This window comes from Crocodylus siamensis, chromosome 1, assembly GCF_052110815.1.
Source record: "Crocodylus siamensis isolate JL-2025a chromosome 1, ASM5211081v1, whole genome shotgun sequence".
NCBI classification, from domain to species: Eukaryota; Metazoa; Chordata; order Crocodylia; family Crocodylidae; genus Crocodylus; species Crocodylus siamensis.
In genome coordinates, this window is record NC_143395.1 from 278,273,893 (window position 1) to 278,293,239 (window position 19,347).

General features: G+C 40.3%; 1 protein-coding gene across 8 annotated transcripts in view; it reads left to right on the forward strand.

The window, feature by feature from the left end:
* The window catches only part of GPM6B (glycoprotein M6B), a 165,043-nt gene that overhangs the window by 105,446 nt on the left and 40,250 nt on the right, over positions 1-19,347 (forward strand). Inside the window, exon 1 of one of the 8 annotated variants that reach the window (XM_090063601.1) lies at positions 15,538-15,984. The exons of 4 other annotated variants lie outside the window; for them this stretch is intronic. In XM_090063601.1, coding sequence (XP_089919727.1) covers positions 15,924-15,984 — 61 coding nt within the window. In that variant the 5' untranslated portion in view covers positions 15,538-15,923. Of the gene's footprint in view, positions 1-15,537; positions 15,985-19,347 lie in introns of those variants that run through there. 3 more of the 8 variants (XM_090063611.1, XM_090063550.1, XM_090063583.1) reach the window with 3 other exon arrangements.

The following is a 19,347-nucleotide window of genomic DNA, read 5'->3' on the forward strand; positions in this document are numbered from 1 at the left end:
CCCCCCCCCCGGCACTGAAGACCAGCCTCCAAAATCCAGGACTGTCTTAGGAAAAATGGGGTGGTTCATCACCCTACTTGTAGATGCATGTGCTTTTATTACTTAAACATTTTAAGGGAGAAGTTTAGGCCTTACCTAATCTTGAATTAAATTTGAATGTCATTTTAAACAAGTTTTATTTTTAAAAAGAAAATTAGAATTTCCATAGCCTATGTCAGGGGTCGGCAACATTTTTGGGCAGAGTACTGAAAACATCTGCAGCTTCAACCTGCAAGATGTTGGTGTGCCAGGACTGGGGAGCTGCAAAGGGCCTGATCCTTGTCGTGGTAGCACAGCTCTGGCCCAGTCTCGCACATGTACCTTTGGGCAGATGGTGCTGTCACAGAGCCTGGGCTGCTTGCAGCAGGTAGTGAGGAGGCTGCACCAGGGTCTGTGAAGCCCCAGCCCAGCTCATTGCTGACAGTGGATGCGTGCATGCCTCGAGGTAGACAGCAGCGAAGGGGCCCTGGCTGCACTGCTGCAACAAAATTCAGGCCCTTCACAGCTTCCCTGCCATCCACCTTGGGTGTGGGTGTGGGATGTGTATGTGTGTATATACAGGTTTACCTCAATTTTCATGCAGGTTCTTTATATGCAAATTCACTCTTATGGCATATTTAGACCCATAATTGGTTATATGTGAGGTAAATTCACTTTTATGCGATCTGCATAGATGGCCTCCTGCCCAAGCAGGGAAGTCTGTGGGGGAAGGGAAAGGGCCATGGCCCCACTCACCCCAGCCCTGGCTGCAGCGGCCTTGGGAGTGGCTAGTGCCAGCTGCCTGCAGCCGCTGGGCTGTACTGTGCTTCGTCTGTTGCCCCGCACGTGGGCTCAGCCCAGCTCCTGGGCTGTACCATGCCATGGTGCAGGCAGCTGGTGTTGGCTACTCCTGGGCCTGCTCCAGCACAGGCTGGTGTAAGTGTGGACAAGTGGAGCCCCAGGTAGTGTGGGGTGTAGCACTCACCTCAGCCCCAGCTTCAGCAGCCCCAGTAGCAGTTGCCACCAGCTGCCTGCACCAGGGCATGGCGCAGCCCAGGAGCACGGGTGAGTAGGGACAGGCAGAGCACGGTACAGCCCAGTGGCTGCAGGCAGCTGGCGCCAGCAGCTCCCAGGGCTGCTGCAGCTGGGGCTGGGGTGAGTGCTGGTCTGTTCCCTCTGCTTTATGGACCCCCAGAAGCAGCACCTATCTCCCCGCCCCTTCACTTGTCCCAGCCTCACTCCCTTCCTCCCTGCCATGGAAACCTATCTTATTTGTTGCATTGTAAAGTGGGTTTGATTTATGCAAATTCAATTTATGCGCCATTCTCTGGGAACGCGTGTACAGCATAAAACGAAGGAGACCTGTATGTGTACACACACACTCTTCAGAAAGCCACAAACCTGGAATGATGCCTCTAAGGAAGTACTACACGCAGGCTTTACATATGCATAGTTTTACATATGTATGTGTTTGTATGTATATGTATATATGTCTTGTGTATATATACAAGTGCTAGAGTGTAGATAATATAAAAGCTTTGGGAATTCAACACTGCCTCAAAAAGACATCTTTATCTTGCTGCTCTTTCTGTTGCGTAAAACTTCTGAGTAACATTAGGAAAGGATACAGCTGAAGAGTTGGCTGCCTAACCATCCAAGAGATGTACCATCAGGACTTTCAAAACTAAAGTACATTGACACTGCTCACTTAGATGGCTTCCTTTCCAGTACTTAAGTGGGCAGTATCAATGTACTTCAGTTCTAGAACCCCTGATGGTAGATCTGTAATTATTTGGAGTTACTAAAAAGGAAGGGGGAAAAAAAAAATTTCCCCCCCCCTTCCCACCCACCCCTGGACAGATTGGTGTTTTGGGAAGTATTAGTAAAAGCAGTTTACAGATAAAACCATTGCTTTTTACTAAATTCAAACACTATATTAGATTATATATGTGTATATAAACATTTAGTGTATTAAACTAATAAACTGGAAATGAAGCCTTTATCCAGTACATTTCCATTTTTTTTCTAAATAAAAAAGGTGGAGGAGTACTTTTTGAAAGGCTTTGAAAGAGATAGATAATTAAGCCTCAGACATTTCTGCTAAAACCAGCCTTGCTGCTCTTGTTTAGACTTTCAAACTGCAGCAGCTTAATGCCCCTATTGTGTGGAGGGGAAATATGCTAATCTGAAGCACATTTCCCATCAGAATCCCCTTCAGTCATGTCATAGCTGAGATATGAATGATGATAAAAGAGGGAAGAATGGAGAGGCCTGTATTATGAGAGTGCTGCTGTTTGTTGTTATGCATTGAGAACTGAGATGAATAGAGCTGAAGAGTTCAGTCACCCATGAAGACCTGTGGCCTGCTGGCTGCACAGAGATGAGCGGGTTCTCATGGACTCGGTCTGGTCTCCCTGCCCAGCTGACTCTTCTTGAAATCTTTTCTACACAGATGTATACAACAGGGGGCCACCACGCAGCTCCTTCAAGAACAGCAGTATACATGCAATTAACCTATTAATTTTATGGGGGAAAAGTCATGAGACAAACTCTTAGCTATGCCTTTCCCCTGTCAGCCAAGCAATTAAAAATCAGGGGAAAAAAATGCACACAAATGGAGCACTCTTGTGGACAGATTTGGAGGCTTTTTAGTATGCTGCATTCAAGATTTAGAAGTCTTGGTCCATAACCATATAGTCCATCTCATGGCATATGCACTGTGATCAGATATGTCTATGTACAGATGTCTGTAAGTTGCTGCCACAGCTGGCTACTTCTTTATAATTACAATTCTTGAAAAAAATTTAAATTTACAAGTAAAATGAGCTCAGTAAAAAGCATAGAATGTAATATTAAATACTAAGTAAATCCCATATGTGATAAGAATCTAACTTGTTTCCTTTCCACAATGTCTCTGGTTAACAGGAGGTTAGTGTATTTTTTAGAATCTACGGCTTAAAGAAAATGAGCTTTCCGGTCTGTTAAAATATGCCATCTTACAATTTTTACTTTCATGATCCAGAATAAAAGCCGTGTACTTTTAAAGAGAAGGGTGTGGTCAGTCTACCACTGTAAATTATTATAAACTTGTATACAAAGTCTGTATTTTAATACACATTTTAAAACATTTTAAAGGGTATGTTTAAAATATATTTTAATGCAATATAAAAATTAAATACTACAAGGCAAATATAAATAAAGCACAATCAAATGCAGAGAAAGCTGGACACATTTTAAAGCTATCAGAACTATAAAAAGGAACTTCTGGGTTGGAAAAAAATCAGCTTGTTTACTCTGACCCTTTGGTTTAAGTTTCTGCCCCTATTGGTATAGGGTCAGAAGAAGTTTCTGTTGTCCAGTGTGCACGAGACCCAAATTAAGGTTCCTCATTTTAAAAAAAATTATGTATTTATTTATGCCCCTTTTTATGTGTTGCGATATAAACAAGCTTCATCTTCTAAGGAAATAAAAGCATTTACCTAGGTTATTTTTCTTTTTTGTTCAAAATGGGAATTTTTTGGGATGAGAAAAAGCTAGAAAACCATGTACTAATGACAAAGTATTCTAAGAAATATGCTTTTGATTACTTACCTCGGTGTAGTGCTAGTGTATGTGAGAGAGTCTTTGCACCAACCTAAGGCCAACTCATTTAAATACCTGTCAGAACTGTCCAGGTTAAATAAGCATTAAAAAAAACCTTTCAAATTGTCATCTGGTTTGTACTATGTAAAACTTTAAACAGATAAACTAGACAAGGTGACTTGACCAGAAATGTCAATACAAATGTCCCTACAGATAGGGATATTCAATGTATAAACAGAAAACCCAAGTCCTATGCTGACCGTGTACCTCTGAAAAGCCCCAGAATAGTAAGCAAGCTTATTGCCCAATGTATGGATACGGGGCTATCTTTTTTCACTTTTATAGCTCAAACCAAGGCTTAACCAAGAAGGAGAGGGGACCTACTAGGCTGGAAATAATGATTTCTGTTCTGCCCCTTCTTTCCTTCCGTCACCAAAGAATGATGGGATGTGGGAAGACACAGTTCCTAATATTTGGAGACCTAATGGGGGTGATAAAATGAAATCAAGCACCTTTTACAATATAATTGATTGTAAGCCCAGTGTAGATTTGAACTGCATGTTCAGAGGCTGATGTGTGACTATCATTTTCTATGTAACTTTGGCAAAGATGATATTAAAAAAAAAAAATCCAAAAAACTCCTGGGAAACTAAATCCAGAAAAATGTTAAAACTTAGAGTTCAGGAATTGAAATCAGTGTGGGGGAAGCAGGTGATACTTCCTTGCAAGGAAAAAATATGAGTGGTGAAAGAGTCTAGACATCATTACCTACAATGCCTTGAAATAAGAAAACTCCCAAGTTTGAAGAGAAACTATTTAATTGAAGAATAACTAAAGTAGCAGGGTGACATTTAAGAAAAGGAAAACTTGTGCTGAACTTAAAGGAAAAAAAGTAAAGAAAAAAGAAAGAAAATAAACTTTCAGTTAATGAGAACAGTTGGGTTGCAGAATAGTTTTTCAGCCAATTGGTCAAACACCTCAGCACTTGAGTTACTTAAAAAGTAGACCAGACAAAGTGGTGGAAATGTATGTGGTAGGGAATAATCCTGCCCTGGAAAGGGGTTTTACCAGCCAATCTATCTGGGAACTTAGAATGAAAGCTGTTACTTTGTCCTTAACTTACCCTGTCGTGCTTTTGTCTTGAAGCTCATTTGGTATGTGAGATCACCCACTGCTTTGAGATCTGGCAAAATGTAAGCAGGATATGATCTAGACATAATTCCATGTTTCCTAGCTTTTAGTCAGGTTAAATTTCTCACAGTTATAGGGTAAAGTGGTGGGGTTTTTTTGTTTTTTTTTAATTATGTTGAGCTCCCCAAGTGCCCACTTCAGGGGGGGTTTTTGTGTGTGCAACTGCCTGTGTGTGCACGAGAGAGAGACCTGTTAAACACTTCCACAGTTGTTGTTTGTTGCCCATGAACTGCCTTCTCAAGGGCATTGTGAAGTACAGAAAGAGCCGTTATTTTGTACATGACTGGGATTCCAATTGCTACAGCACTACAACTAGAAAGAAGGGCTTGGAAAAGCCATGCTAGTTCTAGTTGCCTGGCACACATTTGGTAGATGAGTTAATTGGAAGCCTTCAAAGTAAAACTTGTGAATGTCCTGCAGCTCTCCTAATGAGGAAATCTGTACTTGCAGAGAACATGATAATTAATTGGGAGCCATTTAGTCAGTGTCCTAGCTGAGAATTTCATGATTAATATTTTCTACATGAATAGAAAATACATTTATAATTCAACAGGTGGTCTGCAGCTGCCTTGGATAACCCTGAGTTTTCCCACAGTATAGTTTCAACACATCAAAATAATCTCTGATTGAACAAGATGGTTAAACCAATGCTTTGAATAAACATTGGTTTCAACACCTTGTTACCCAATCATTAGTTCAGGACTTTCTTCGATGTCAACATTTTGACTTCTCCATCACATTTTCTTTGCAAATTATGCACCAGTTACAGAATGGGGTCCTTGCAAGGCAGTTGTGGCTCTGCTGTTTAGATGGCAGCTTCAAACTTGGGGAAAAGCATGTCAAATAAATTCTGGGTTTTTTGCAGGGTTGTTAGTTGTAGCCATGTTGGTCTAAGGATATAGGCAGGCAAGGTTCTTTGGGTAGATGTGATATCTTGTATTAGGCTAGCTAAATAGCTGGGAAAAATGTTCTTTGCAAGCTTTTGGGCACGAGCACTCTTCTTCTTCAGGCAGAGGGAGACTCTGCTGGTGTTAAGCAGAGTCTTCCTCTGCCTGAAGAAGAGTGCTTGTGCCAGAAAGCTTGCAAAGAACATTTTTTCCCAACTATTTAGTTGGTCTAATAAAGTATCATATCTACCCAAAGAACCTTGCCTGGTTGGTTGGTGTGTGTGTGTGTGTTTGTTTTGTTTGTTTTGAGGGGTGGGTGTTTTGTTTTTGTTTTTGAAAGATGGTAAAGGATTAAAACTTGCAGCAAAGCTGCCAGAACATCTGGGTGGCAGTTTCAGGTTTGTCGCAGAATTCTTGCGTGAGCTTAGATGATGCACTTTACTCTGTGGTTTTATAATCTCCGTCTATAAAATGATGGAAAATATAACTAAAGCCCTTGGGGTGTTTTAGAGGTTTCCTTCACATTTTTAAAGTATTGTGAGGTTTTTGGGTGGAGGAGGCTACAGAACTACCGTGTGTGTATGTATGTGTGTTCATTTCCCAGTTAATACATGGCTCTGTAAATTAGATGTATACTTTCTTTACAGTTCTTATGACTTTGCGAAATATATATTAGTCTGAAGAAGCAAGAAGTCTATTTCTGTAAGAATGCAGCAGGAAGAACGTAGCAGGAGATTCAAGCAATATATTAAAAAAATTTAAAAAAAATTCCCACTGAAATGTCTACATCGTTGTGTATGGTGGTGTGGGTTTTGTTTCATTTTGTTTTCTTTTCTTTTAACATTGCACTTTAAGTTTCAAAATAACACAAAAGTAGCCTGACTGCAATTGAGAATTAATTGGGATTAAAAATAAATCCTGGTTTTGTAAAGTCAGGTTACTGGTTTTTCATTTCTGAAGTGTTTGATGCACACTGAATGAAACCTTTATTTTTTAGATGACATTGAGATTACAAAGTGTCTTCAGTGTTGAAAATTATGTGGGATTTGAAGCCAGCAACTCTTGAAATTCAAACCAAGTCCTTCCTTTTTATTCTGGCTGGTCCCTCTGCAGACTAATTTTTTAAGTAGTGGGAATGCAAATAAGCATTTCCAACTCAAAAGAAAAAGACAGTCCCCCAAAGGGTCCTGTGCCTCATTCTAAACAGAAGTTAAAGCAAAAGAGTAAGGTTTTTTTTGTTTGGTTTGGTTTTTTTTGCTAATGCAAGTCAGGTGAAATTTAGAGATGGTGGTTCTCAGTGGTTCAAATAAAAGGGGGCCAGATGAATGGGACAGCAGCTTAAAGTGTCATGTCCCTCTATCCCAGGCTCTGAAAATTAAGGGGTGGGGAAAATAAAGATTGGCACTGGATGTATGGAAAAAGTAATAGGTAAAGTGAATTCAAAGAGGTGGAGGTGCAACCAGTCAGTGGAGAGGGTTTCCCCCTTTCTCCCTTTTGAAATACAAAGGTCTATAAGAAGTGAGACACCTGCAGACTCTTCTACAGTTTCTCTAATAACTTGGGAAGACCTATAAAATGGGTAGTTTATGCCGAAACATTTATTTAACATTTCTTCCAAATGTACAGTTGATCCAGTACAAAATGTCATCCAAAAATACCACCTCATATTTTCTAGACCACCACAGCTACATTGCTCCACCCTCTCTAATAACTATCATTGTGTTTTGCTAAAGCCAGAAGTACTCTATAAAATGTCCTCAAGCATTGTGTCTCATGCACTTTACATGATTGCTGTGCTGGGCTTCTGTTGCTTTCTTCTGGAGTTTTGCCCATGGTATTCACCTTCATAATTTTCTTGATTTAACTCCGTCCCATTTCTTTGGCTTTACTCTCATAGATTTCATAGACATTAGGGCTGGAATGGGCTGGATCTTCTGGGAAGATTGAGTCCAGCCCCCCCTGCCTGAAGGGCAGGAAGTCAGCTGGGGTCATAGGATCCCAGCAAGATAAGCATCCAATTTGCTCTTGAAGGTGTTCAATGTAGGTGCTTGAACCACCTCCGCTGGCAGGCTGGTCCAGACCTTGGGGGCTCGGACAGTAAAGAAATTCTTCCTTATGTCCAGCCTGAAATGGTCTTGCAGTAGTTTATGACCATTCGACCTCGTCATCCCTTGAGGCGCTCTGGTGAACAAACGTTCCCCCAGATACTGGTGGTCACCCCTAATAAACCATGGCAGCTGAACATTTACAGGATCCAGATCAGTCATGGAGAGCAGATTTAAATCTGTACTCATGGTCCTGTTGCCCTCAGATCCCACTGGAGTAACTACAGCTCCACCTCTGATGTGGTCTTGGATGAGAGGATGGTAAACCAGTGGGGCTAAATTAAAAATAGTAGTAACAGGGAACATATGAATTAGTGATGGCTTTTATCCAGAATGAGGAAGAGTCTTAAGAAAAGAGGTGGTGAGTCACTGGCTTGGAATAAAAATTGAAGCTAACAGAAATATTAATGTGCCTGGCTGTAAGTTATTTGTATGTGAGTGATAGTGGTGCTTTATCTTGGATTTGTCTGAGGCTTTCATCATGGTGTGATGGAATAGAAAGGAAGGCCCAACTGTAGAACCAAAGTGAGTATGTTTAAGTATGTGGATATGAGACAGAAGCGTGTGGGGTGGGTGATTTTAAACTCTAAGAGCTAGACTAAACATTAATAGTCATGATGGTGCATGGAAGTGATTGCATTTCACTTCAGGGAGTAGCAGTGAGCCTGATATTCTGGTCTTGCTGAAGTTTAGATACTGAAAAGCATGAATCTGTCTCAGATTTAATGATGTGATCAATCATCACAACCCACTTTAAGCCTAGGCAGACCTCTTAACCCCAACAATAAAACCATTCCTGGGTAGTGAAGATGTGCTATAAATAGCTCTTGAATTTTCTGCATGCACGGTACACATTAGCATACAGTAATAAATAATGTGGCATAATTCTGTAGGAAGCTAAGATTTGAGATCTGTTGCAAATGACAGTTTTGTGAGTGGGTGGTACTTTTTAGATGAAAAGAACATTTAAGGAGGGAGTTCATAGTCAAGCATGGTTCTGATTGGTTGAAAAACAGAAGATCTAAGGTGAAGGGATTGAAAACAAAGGGCCTCCATTTCCTTTATCCTGTACATTGTATCTACTGCTGAATTCTGTAGAGTCAAAGCAGAGAGGTGAAGAGATCAGTGAACTTGTAAAAAATAGCCTAAGTATGATTTCAAGCCCAAGAGGAAAAAGGTGCAAATGCATCTTGCTTAAGGGAATAAAAGAAAATGCCTTATGTTGGAATTTTTACTTAAACTATGAACAGATGGGAAATTTAAAGGGGATAATACGCGCCCCACTTCAGGAGGGATGTGAACAACATTGAAAGGGTCCAGAGGAGGGCCACCCAAATGATCCGGGGACAACAGGGCAGACCCTACAATGAGAGACTGCAGGAGCTGAACCTGTTCAGCCTTCACAAGAGAAGGCTGACGGGGGACCTGGTGACTGTCTAGAAACTCACTAGGGGGGAGCAGAAGGGTTTGGGAGAGACCTTGTTTCCCCTAGCGCCCCCTGGTATGACAAGGAATAACGGCCACAAGTTGTTGGAGAGTAGGTTTAGGTTAGACATCCGTAAGAACTACTTCACAGTTAGGGCAGCTAGGATCTGGAACCAATTTACAAGGGAGGTGGTGCTGGCTCCTACCCTTGGGGTCTTTAAGAGGTGGCTTGATGCCTACCTAGCTGGGATCATCTGAGCCCAGGTTGGTTTTTTTTTTGTTTGTTTGTTTGTTCTTTTCTCCTGCCCTGGCAGGGGGTCAGACTTGAAGATCTATACGGTCCCTTCCGATCCTACTTCTATGATTCTTCTATGATAATACCAAGGGAAGTACTGTACAAATGCATTGTCAATTTTAACACCTTATTTAAACTTCAAAGACTGATTCAGTGCTGTCCTCTAGCACAGTGGGGGCCACCTTTTTTAAAAACATTTTGCAGGCAGGTCACAAACTAGCCCTACACTCTCCCTGAGTACCACTCCCAATCTCCTTCCTCATTGCCTGCTCTGCTTTCTGCTACCTGCCCTATCTGCTGCGGTACTATGTGTTTTATGTCCTCGTCTGCAACATGGCCCACAGGCCACCTGTTAGCCACCCCTGCTCTGAATATAATTTGCATTTTGTCAGGAAAAGAATAAATCAGATATGTCTTGATTCAGCAATTACTTTCACGTGGACTACAGAGTGTCTTATAGCAGGTACTGAAGATCATAAATATGACAAAAAATGTTTACCTTTTGAAGATGAAAAATACATTCTGTATGCTAAAGGCTTCTTTTCATTTGTCATTTTGTAGAGATGTGAACATGAAGTCAGCAAGTAATGTTAACAGGATAACTAGGAGGTTTAAACCTTATTGAGACATAAGGCTTTGAAAACCTTAAAAACAAGCCATTCAGTCCATGTCTAGGTCTAGAAACATGGCCACCAAGGCTGTGAGCAAGTGTTTGTGGGACCTGGCTCAGGCTTAGGCGACTTAGTTTAAGCTGCCTAGACTTGAATTGGGATCACCACCTGTAAGCGTTCACTGCTTGCTGGGAGGAGGTATGGGTAGCCAGAAAAAATTTAAGCGGCAGGGCGGGGGTGGGGAGAACTGGTGGGCCCAGTGTTGGTGGGAGGCTGCCTGGTCTGGGGAAGAACTAATCGGGGGAATAAAAATAGTTTAGTCAGGGTAGGGGGGTTGTGGGGGAGGGTGCTTCAGTAAAAATAGCAAGCTCCAGGGCTGTGGAGAATGGCTGGGCTTTCTTAGCCCCAGGGCTGTGCTGGGAATGCATGCAAACATTTTGTTAAGTGAAATTAATCCAATTTAGGTCATTTTAACCCATACTGATTTTAAAATTTGTTCTGGCCTGATGAGAACTAACTTTTAGATCTTGTGTGCCATTTTTTGGATAACCGAAGTCCTGTGAACACTTGCACACTGGGGTATTAAGACCCTTTGCGGCTTGGTTAGGACAATCTAAATATAATGTGTGTACATACCCTAAACAGAGTTGAAGAAGAGACCTAAAAAGAATGAAAGGAATACCATTCTAAATATCACTCAATCTATATATCTGGTGGAGAGGTGGTTTTCTAGGCTTGGCAGTTCTTTTGCACAGTTTAGATGACATTCTGAGAGGCTCTGATTATTCTGGTGCAGGAGTGCTCAACCCTTGGCCAACGTCTCAGTGTCATCCGATCTGCAGAGCTCCCCATGGGTCTGGAAATTTGGTGGGGGGCAGTGGTACCACTCCCAAATTTGCCAAATTTCCAGATCCATGGGGGGCCCCAAGCCCTGCGTGCTGAACTGAGTGTCCAATCCCCACCCCCTCCACCAGCACATAGGACTAGTGGGGTGGGGAGGCAGTGGCTGAGCTGCAGGACCTTATTCTGGCATACAGGGCTTGATCTGCCCCTATGCTTCTTCTTTGGCCCATGGAGCCAAAAAGTTGAGCACCTCTGCTCTAGTGAACTTCCAGGAAATGTATAATTGTGGAAAAGTAACAGCTTTTGTTTTCACTAGCTTGTTCTGGGGTTATACTAGTTAAATAATCAAATTAAGGGTCCTTTCATTGTAACTTTTCAATGAACTACCACCTTTTGCTTGCAGTCCCCTACAGAACCTCTTACTGTGCTTTTTGTTTGTGCTTGTTTAAAAGGAAGGGGATTCCACTACTTCCTTTAGCAGACTGTTCAATTGCATGTTGTTTATTCAGCCAGATTTGGCTTTTTACCATAATAAGAGGATGAAATATGCACCTTTATTGGTATTTTTACTTCTTTGACATTGGGAGGTTTGTAACCTGTTTCCTCTAGTTTTCCCCTGAGTCCCATTGTATATCTTTTTAATCCTTCCTTAAAATATAATTTCCTCAAGTCTTACCATTTAAGTCTTACCATTTTTGAAGCTATAGCATGAACTCCTGATATCTGTCAGCTTTTTTTTTGGTAACCAGGTGCTAAGTATGAAAGATCGTATTGTTAGTTTGGAGCTATATAGAAAGGAATTCTACTTCCACGTTGATAAAGATAGCCCAGCATCTTTGGTCTGGTTTGGTTTTGCTGTCTACACACAAGTTTTCAGAATAACTACTTTCCAGGTTTCTCCTATCTGTTGATATTTGCTTTAAATTATTTTGCCATAGATCAGTTGGTTAGTTGTTGGTTTTTAATTTCAAAATGAATTTTTTAAACTTATGTTAACAGATTTTTTACCTCCAAAAATCTCTTGCATTGTTTCATTGTAATGCATTTAACTGCTCCCAATATAGCATAATCTGGATGAGTCTACATGAGATGTTTACTGCGGAGTGGACTAATTTAAGCTCTGCAGTAAATGTCCACGCATGTCTGGACCTATCCAGGACATTTGGTTCCCTGGGCACAAGTAGCCAGGAGATGCCCAAGCCATGCATGCTTTGGTGCATGACAAATTACCCCAGGTGGGGTAGGGGAGTCTAGGGCCAGCACTGTGCTGGCCCCAGCAGCCTTACCTGGGGTCCTGGGGGCCTCCTGGGGCTGCAGCCACAGCTGTTCTGCCACATGGAGCCTGGCTGCCAGCGGAGTGCGGCTCTAGGCAGGTTTGGCTCAACTTTTCAGCAGCGTGCACTGGCCAAGCATGTGTTGCTCCATTTTTTATTTTTTTTTTTTCCCCCTATAGCTTTTCTTGACCCCTAGATATCCAGGAGTTAAAAAAAAAAAAAAAAAAAACATGGAAAAAACCTGTGGTGCAGTGCATGTGTAGATGCTGATGTGGCTGGCTGAGACATGAGAGTACTTCAGTGCAGGGGTTGCCTGTCAGCCAGCCCTGCACTGTAGCACCGTTTGTGCTAAAAACATTAATATGGTTCAGGTGAAATTTTAGTGTGGTGTTTTTTGTGGATGATTTCTAATGTCAAGTGAAACCCCAAATAAAACCCTATGTTGAGTGTATACATGATCATTCTTTTGGTATATTTCATGTCTTTTTAAAGAAGTCATATGATGTGCTGTCTTACAATCAACTACATGAGTATATGTTACCATGTATTTGGGGTAGGCTGTGAATTTAGCCTCCCAAATCTGGTGTTTTAGTCTCAGATTTTCCATGTCAAATGTGTAAGCACCACCTTTTGTTGTAGCCTTCTGAAGCCATTGTATTAATTTGCAAAGGTTATAGTGAGTCTTCATGGATCTCTTTATCCTTTAGTAGTTCAAAATAAATTGCCAGCAACCTGAATTGAGATGGTCAGTGTTCATAAGGAATGGACACTTGTAAACAGAATGAGATTTTTAATATAATTTTGAACTTTATATAATTGTCGTTTTTCACTTAGACACAAGAATAATTGTCAATAATTGTCAAAAATCTCTAACCTAATTTGTAAAGTGAGACCATTTTGCACTCATTGCAGATTCAGCTGCGTCTGTTCTGCAGCACGCTCATGTATTTAACTCCATTGCTTTGCTTCACAGCATTTGCAGTAGGCTTAGGGCTGTCCCTCAGCAATAAAGTCCTTTCCTATCATACCCAGACTTCTCACTTTTTAATTAGACTTTGCACTGTAAATGAAATGTCACTCTAACCTTGAGGACCATAACTAACTGATTGCTCCATTACTGAGCATCTGAATCAACCCAACCTGTGAAACTTGTGTTCTCTAGCTTTCAATCTATGTGTAATTTTTATTAGGCTTTATAAAACAGTTTTGAGGGAAAAAGAAATAGCTCCCATGCTCTAACAGCAGTTTGTGGCTCTCTAGATAAGTGCTCTTTGCTGCAGCATTAGGGATACCTAGCATTTTGCATGCAGCCTAATGTCTCCCCAGAGGACTGTACATTGTGAAATTGGCAAAACTGATGGATTGGAAAAAAAGGAGGAGGTTTGGGGGTTTTGCTGGCTGCACCTAAACATTTACTAGTAGCTGTGACGTGTAATAGCACTGGAGGAAGCAACATGTAGTTTATTCTATTGTCAGTAATTGCTAATGATGGGAAGGAGGTGGAGGATTAAGAAATGACTGAAGATGGCAGTTAGCAACGTAAAACCCATCCCTTTTCAGCAGCGTGGAAAGCAAAGAGGAGTGGGAGAGATCTTCACGCTGTCATGCATCACTTAAAGTTTTAGGGGATGATTTAGCAGCTAGCATGAATGCTTTTAAATAGTTAGATTGACTTCTTTAGACTTTGGTTCAAGTTCTTGCATAGTTGCTGATTTCTTTGGGTGTTGCACACTTCTTCATTATTTGTGAGGAGAGGGGCTGTTCTAGGAGGAAGTGTAGGAATGATCTCTACCACCCACCAGCTTTTATGTTAATAAGACATTATGCTTTAAAGTCTTGACCCCATCCAACAAAACATGAGTGCAAACGAGGAAGCGTAATGTTGTTTAGTGTCTTTGGAATAAACTCCACTGCAGACCATGGCAATATGTCAAAAATGTACTTCTAAATAAATAGGCTTTTGCATATTACAGTATTGTTATCTGCACTTTGGATCTTCGTGTGCACTAGCTTCCTGTGCTCTGGGTTGGGGAGGGATCAACTGTATATGCAGCATGGGGGTTTCCTTTCCCTATAAACAGCATTAACAATCCTTTTAATGTATATATAAGGTGAGGTTAAAGAAATGTGCTTTGTGCTGCCAGCAGTTAGTCTCGTCAGATGGTTTTGCTGTCCCAGACTTACTGGAAGGAAAGTGCTCCTGCACAGATGAAGTTTAGAAAGTTTTAAGGACATTCTGTTGTGGCACATGAAGCAGGTTTTACCTATCATGAGTAAAAATATTCCTGTAGAAAAGTAGGAGGCTATGAAGGTGTGTGATACTGAAGCCAAGTCATCATCTGCAAAAGGCAGCTTAGTCTTCTGGCCAACCAAAGCTGTTAGAAAACATTTCTTGCAGACGTTGCTTTGTGAGAGTTCAGTGTCAGTGAGCTATCTAGGAATACTCATAACTGACAGGCTGAATTGACCAATTGTGGAACTGTAGTTTGAAATAAAAAGGACTGTACTGCACCTGTGACCTTTCCTCTCTCTACCACCCTGGTTTGCTTTCAAAGGATATGGGTTATATGCCATGGGACATACCTGGCAAGGCGGTGAACAACTTAAGCAACACCACATAAGCCCTCTTCTTCCAGTTTGCCTAGTAGCAACATTTTAAAAATGTTGTTAAATGACAGATATCCATTATCTTAATTGGCAGGGCACCATTCAGGAAAGCAGGGTAGAAACTCAGCATTGGAAGTGGGTGTACAGTTACCAGTAAGCAGGTGCTTAACTTCACATACATACTCCATAGTTGTCCTGGAAACAAATGCCTGAATGTGGATTTAGATGCATAATGGTAAGTGCATATTTGAAAATGGTAGACTGTGTGTTTATTTAAAATGTTTTACATTTGTATTTTTGTTTATTTTGCTTTTGCTTCTACCATAAAGAACTCTATCCACATACATGCACATGCGCGCGTGTGCGCGCGCGCACACACACTCGCATTTGTTTTTCCTTTGGCTTGTGCGGTGCCTAAGTCAAACCTTACTTAACCTCTGCAGATAAACTGAAGGCAACAGGCGCATTTTGTTTATGTCCTCTACAAAAGCAGAGGGCATATGGAATAAATCAAAATGAGATGCATAATAGGGATCCCATGAGAGAGCCTTGTGATTGTGTGATGACATGCACTCTCCTTAGAGACAGCGTATGGGGGTCTAGCTTCATAGCTGAGTCATGCGACAGGAGGGGGCTCCTTCCATTTTCACATGCATCTCCTCTTCTGATGTCACAAATCCATTCTTCGCTGAGGGAATTGATTAACATTCATTGGGAGCCTTCGGAGAAAGGCAGAGAAAGGCAGAGAGAGCACAGAAGGGGAAAGGGTGGCTAGCTGATTCTTCCCATCCCAGCTACATAAAGTTGGGGCACAATTGGACACAAAATGGCTATTTTATAACTGGGGTCCTTGGTGACGTATGGCTGAGTGTTTCCTGGCACAAATCTTTATGGACCAGTAAGCAGAGCGAAATTGAAGCTGACAAGACTTTTTGCATTTTGGAAAGGACTGTAATCTACTGTAGTGAAGAACAGAGCCACTCAATCACTGCAGCTGTAAATAAGACAGAAGGGAATAAGAGAGAAAGAAAAGAGAAAAAGTGTTTGCTGGGGGGAGGGGGGAGAAAGCATTTTTGGTGGATGGTATGAAGCCAGCCATGGAAACTGCAGCGGAGGAAAATACAGAACAAAGCCAAGAGAAAAAAGGTACCCAGAGGTCTGACAATAGCCTGTTTAAATCTTTTCACTGCGGGTGCTTAAAGAGGTTTAGACCATTTTAGTCACTCTTTTTAGAACAGCTCTTAAACAATCATTATTGCATCTTCTAGCTTTCAGGGATCTTTTCCTGTAAGGCTTGACAGCAAATTAATAGAGCAGCAATCTTTTCCTCTGTGTATATTCTCTCTCTGAACCTTCTCTAACCCCACTAAAAATTTATTTTTGCAAAAGAAGCTTTTTTTGTTGCTGTAGCTTTTGATCAGTTTTGGTAAATTGATTTATAGCAAGTGTGCGGGGTGGGTGTGTGTCTACATGTATGTATGTACACATGTGTGCATGTCCTGCAAAAACGGTAACAAAACAGTTTCCCTGAGAGATCAGCTACATAGTAGTGTGGTTTTTGCAGTGTAGTGTGGGAGATGCAGATTACTGTAACAATTAAAATGACATCCTTAACAGCCTTAATGCAGCTTCTATACCTATTCAGCACATTAATACGTATTTTAGACTGTTTTGGTTCTTTTTCATAGTTTTGTCCACAGCATTTTGTTTCTGTGGAGGTTTGTCTAGGCAGTGATAAAGAGAATAGTGCAAAACCCTAGGATTTAACCATCTAGAATTTCTAGCTGTTGAGGAAAAGTTACAAGATGACCATTCTTCCCTAAGAAAATGGGAGGGTGGTAGGGCAGTGATTTGATCAAGTGTTCAAGGTGATGTGTTGAGCTAAAGTTCAGTATTTCACAAAATATATTCAGCTACAGAAGAACTGTTTATGCTTTTGCTGTTTTAAGTTATTCCCTTTTGTGTAGCAGGCTATTGTACAGACAGCAGGAATTTCTGCTTAACAATAAAATGCCATTAAAATAATCTCACTAAGTTGTTGGTCCTGGCCTTGTGGAAATAACCAGATGATAATGGGGTCTCTTCAGAAGAAACTTTTTTTGTATATTATCAGCTATTTTTAATAATTAAACTACCGCTTTATATCACAAAGTAAGGTAGCTTTTTCAATTCCATATAAACAGTCATTTAATTACGTATGTAGTGAAAACTTCTGGTTCCTGATCTTCTAAAATAATAACTAGAAATGTTTTCCCGGTTTAAAGTAGGGTTTTTTTGGTGCCTACACATCTGTTCATGTAAGTCATGACCAGCTTCAATTTTAGCAAAATAAAATTTGGCATTAGATAAAGTACAATACATAATCCCTTAGAGATTTAACAAAAAAGTTACAATGATGAGAGATTTAAATTTTGAAACCTATTTAATATGCATAGACAAGAACCAGTTTCACTCAGGATTTTGACTACATATTAACATGCAAAGTATGCATGTTAAATACGTTGATTTAAAAACTCACCACAACCTCTTGGATGATTTTTAAAAAGTGCAGTAGTTTTCCATTTTCGGGCATAAACAACAGATGGCTTAAAATATTTATGTATATAGAACATTTACCAAAATATCCGTTTATTTTGTATAACAAATAATGCACACATCTGGTAATGATAAATTATTTCCTTTTATCCTTACCAAAATAACAAGAACAAATAAATATCAAAGCCATAATATGCAAAGAATGTTCAGTATATTAAAATAATCGCCTACATTAATGTTGATAGCTTGTCATTAGTAATGCATGCTTTGCTTTCCTAAAAGGATCAAGAAAATGGATTTGGACCCCGATGTTTGTTTGCTGGTTGGTTGGTTTGTTTGTTTATTCATTCATTTTTTTACAATTATTTCCTGGCTTCCTGAGGCTACATATGCATTTTGTTTAAATTTATTTAATAAAAACAAATCCTTGTTGTTATGGCTTACCTCATAATTTCTGGAAATGACAAATGGAATCTCAGATATCGGCCTTATATCTATTCAGCACATTAATGTGTATTTCTGAAAGATATACTTCACAAAGCAATGAAATATGAAAAACAAAAGTAGTTATCTCCACTTAAACAATGCAATAATACAAATCTAGATCCATTTGCTTAATCACTTATGTATAGGTACTGAATTACGAACAGCATTCAAGGTCATGGGATTTTTGAGCCAGATTTTCAAAAGTGATCAGTACTCTCAAGTGGGTCAGGTTTTTCAGAAGAGCTCAGCAGGTGTTTTAGGTACTCGGTAGCTATAGCAGGATTTTTACATGAGAGCTGAGTACCATTGGGCTGCACAAATGAGACCCTATTGTTCTCACTCTTGACAATCCTGTTGCTTTGCTTTTGTATCTGAAGCAGATGCTGAGCCTTTCTGAAAATTTGCCAGTTTGCTTTGAGGGCTCTAACTAGAGCTGCTTAAATTCCCGCAGTTTATATTTAAAATGTCCTGTCTGAGTTCTTTACAAAGAAAGTGTGTGTGTGTGTGTGTGTGTGTGTGTTGTGTTTAAACCAGATCTTTCTTTGCAAATTGCCATAACCGTATTTCAGTCAGTGTAAACTTATAGATTCACCAAAGGAAGATCTACTCCAGAGTATTTAAAACATTCCCAGTGTAAATGAGTTGCAAACTCCAGTGAAATAAAGTAAGTCTTAAGTTGGGGGCTCTTTTCTTTTGCTTTTTTAACATTAGGACTTGTAAGTGGTGTTAACACACCATAAATATTGAGAGACGGAAGGTCCTGAGTATTTGCCTCTATTTAGGTATTCAAGTGTATTAAGCACACAGCTCACATCTGGGAAAGAAACAAATGTAGTTAGCTTGCAAAATACGTACTACAGTGGTCGAAATGTTTGTTTTTACTCTTAGTGATTAACTTAAGGTTCTGTAGAATTTTTTTATGTGGATCTTGAAATGCTTTTACACGAGTAGTAAAAAGTAGGCAGGAAAAATTATATAGCCTACTTCACTCTCCTCTATAAGAAAGCATTATGTAATACTGCACAATAGTTTTGGACAGGGCATAAGTACACATGTGAATGCTGTAAACTAGGTATGAGCGCATGTATTCAGCACTGGTACTCGGTTGCATACGTGTTTCTTCTGCGATGACTATCATGGGAAGAGACACAGCTGTCATTCCAGTGTGCCTATGCCACCAGCTGAGAATCTACCCCTTGCCCCCACAGTATTTAAAAACAAGTGGATGTTTGAGAATTAAATTGGTGAAAAGTAAGTTTTTACTTCTTTCCAAATTCTGTTAATATCTTTAACTAACCTGAAATTTTTTATTTAAATAAAGGCGTCCTAATTTCACACAATGTTATGAAATGTAGCTGTTAGATTTACAGTGTTCCTCAGAAAGTTGTTTATCTGAAGCTAAACCAGAATGTCTGCTACCCCCATTTTTAATTGGAAACTGAACAATGTCCTCATTTAATGGAGATAAGAAATAAGTCTTGCTTTATA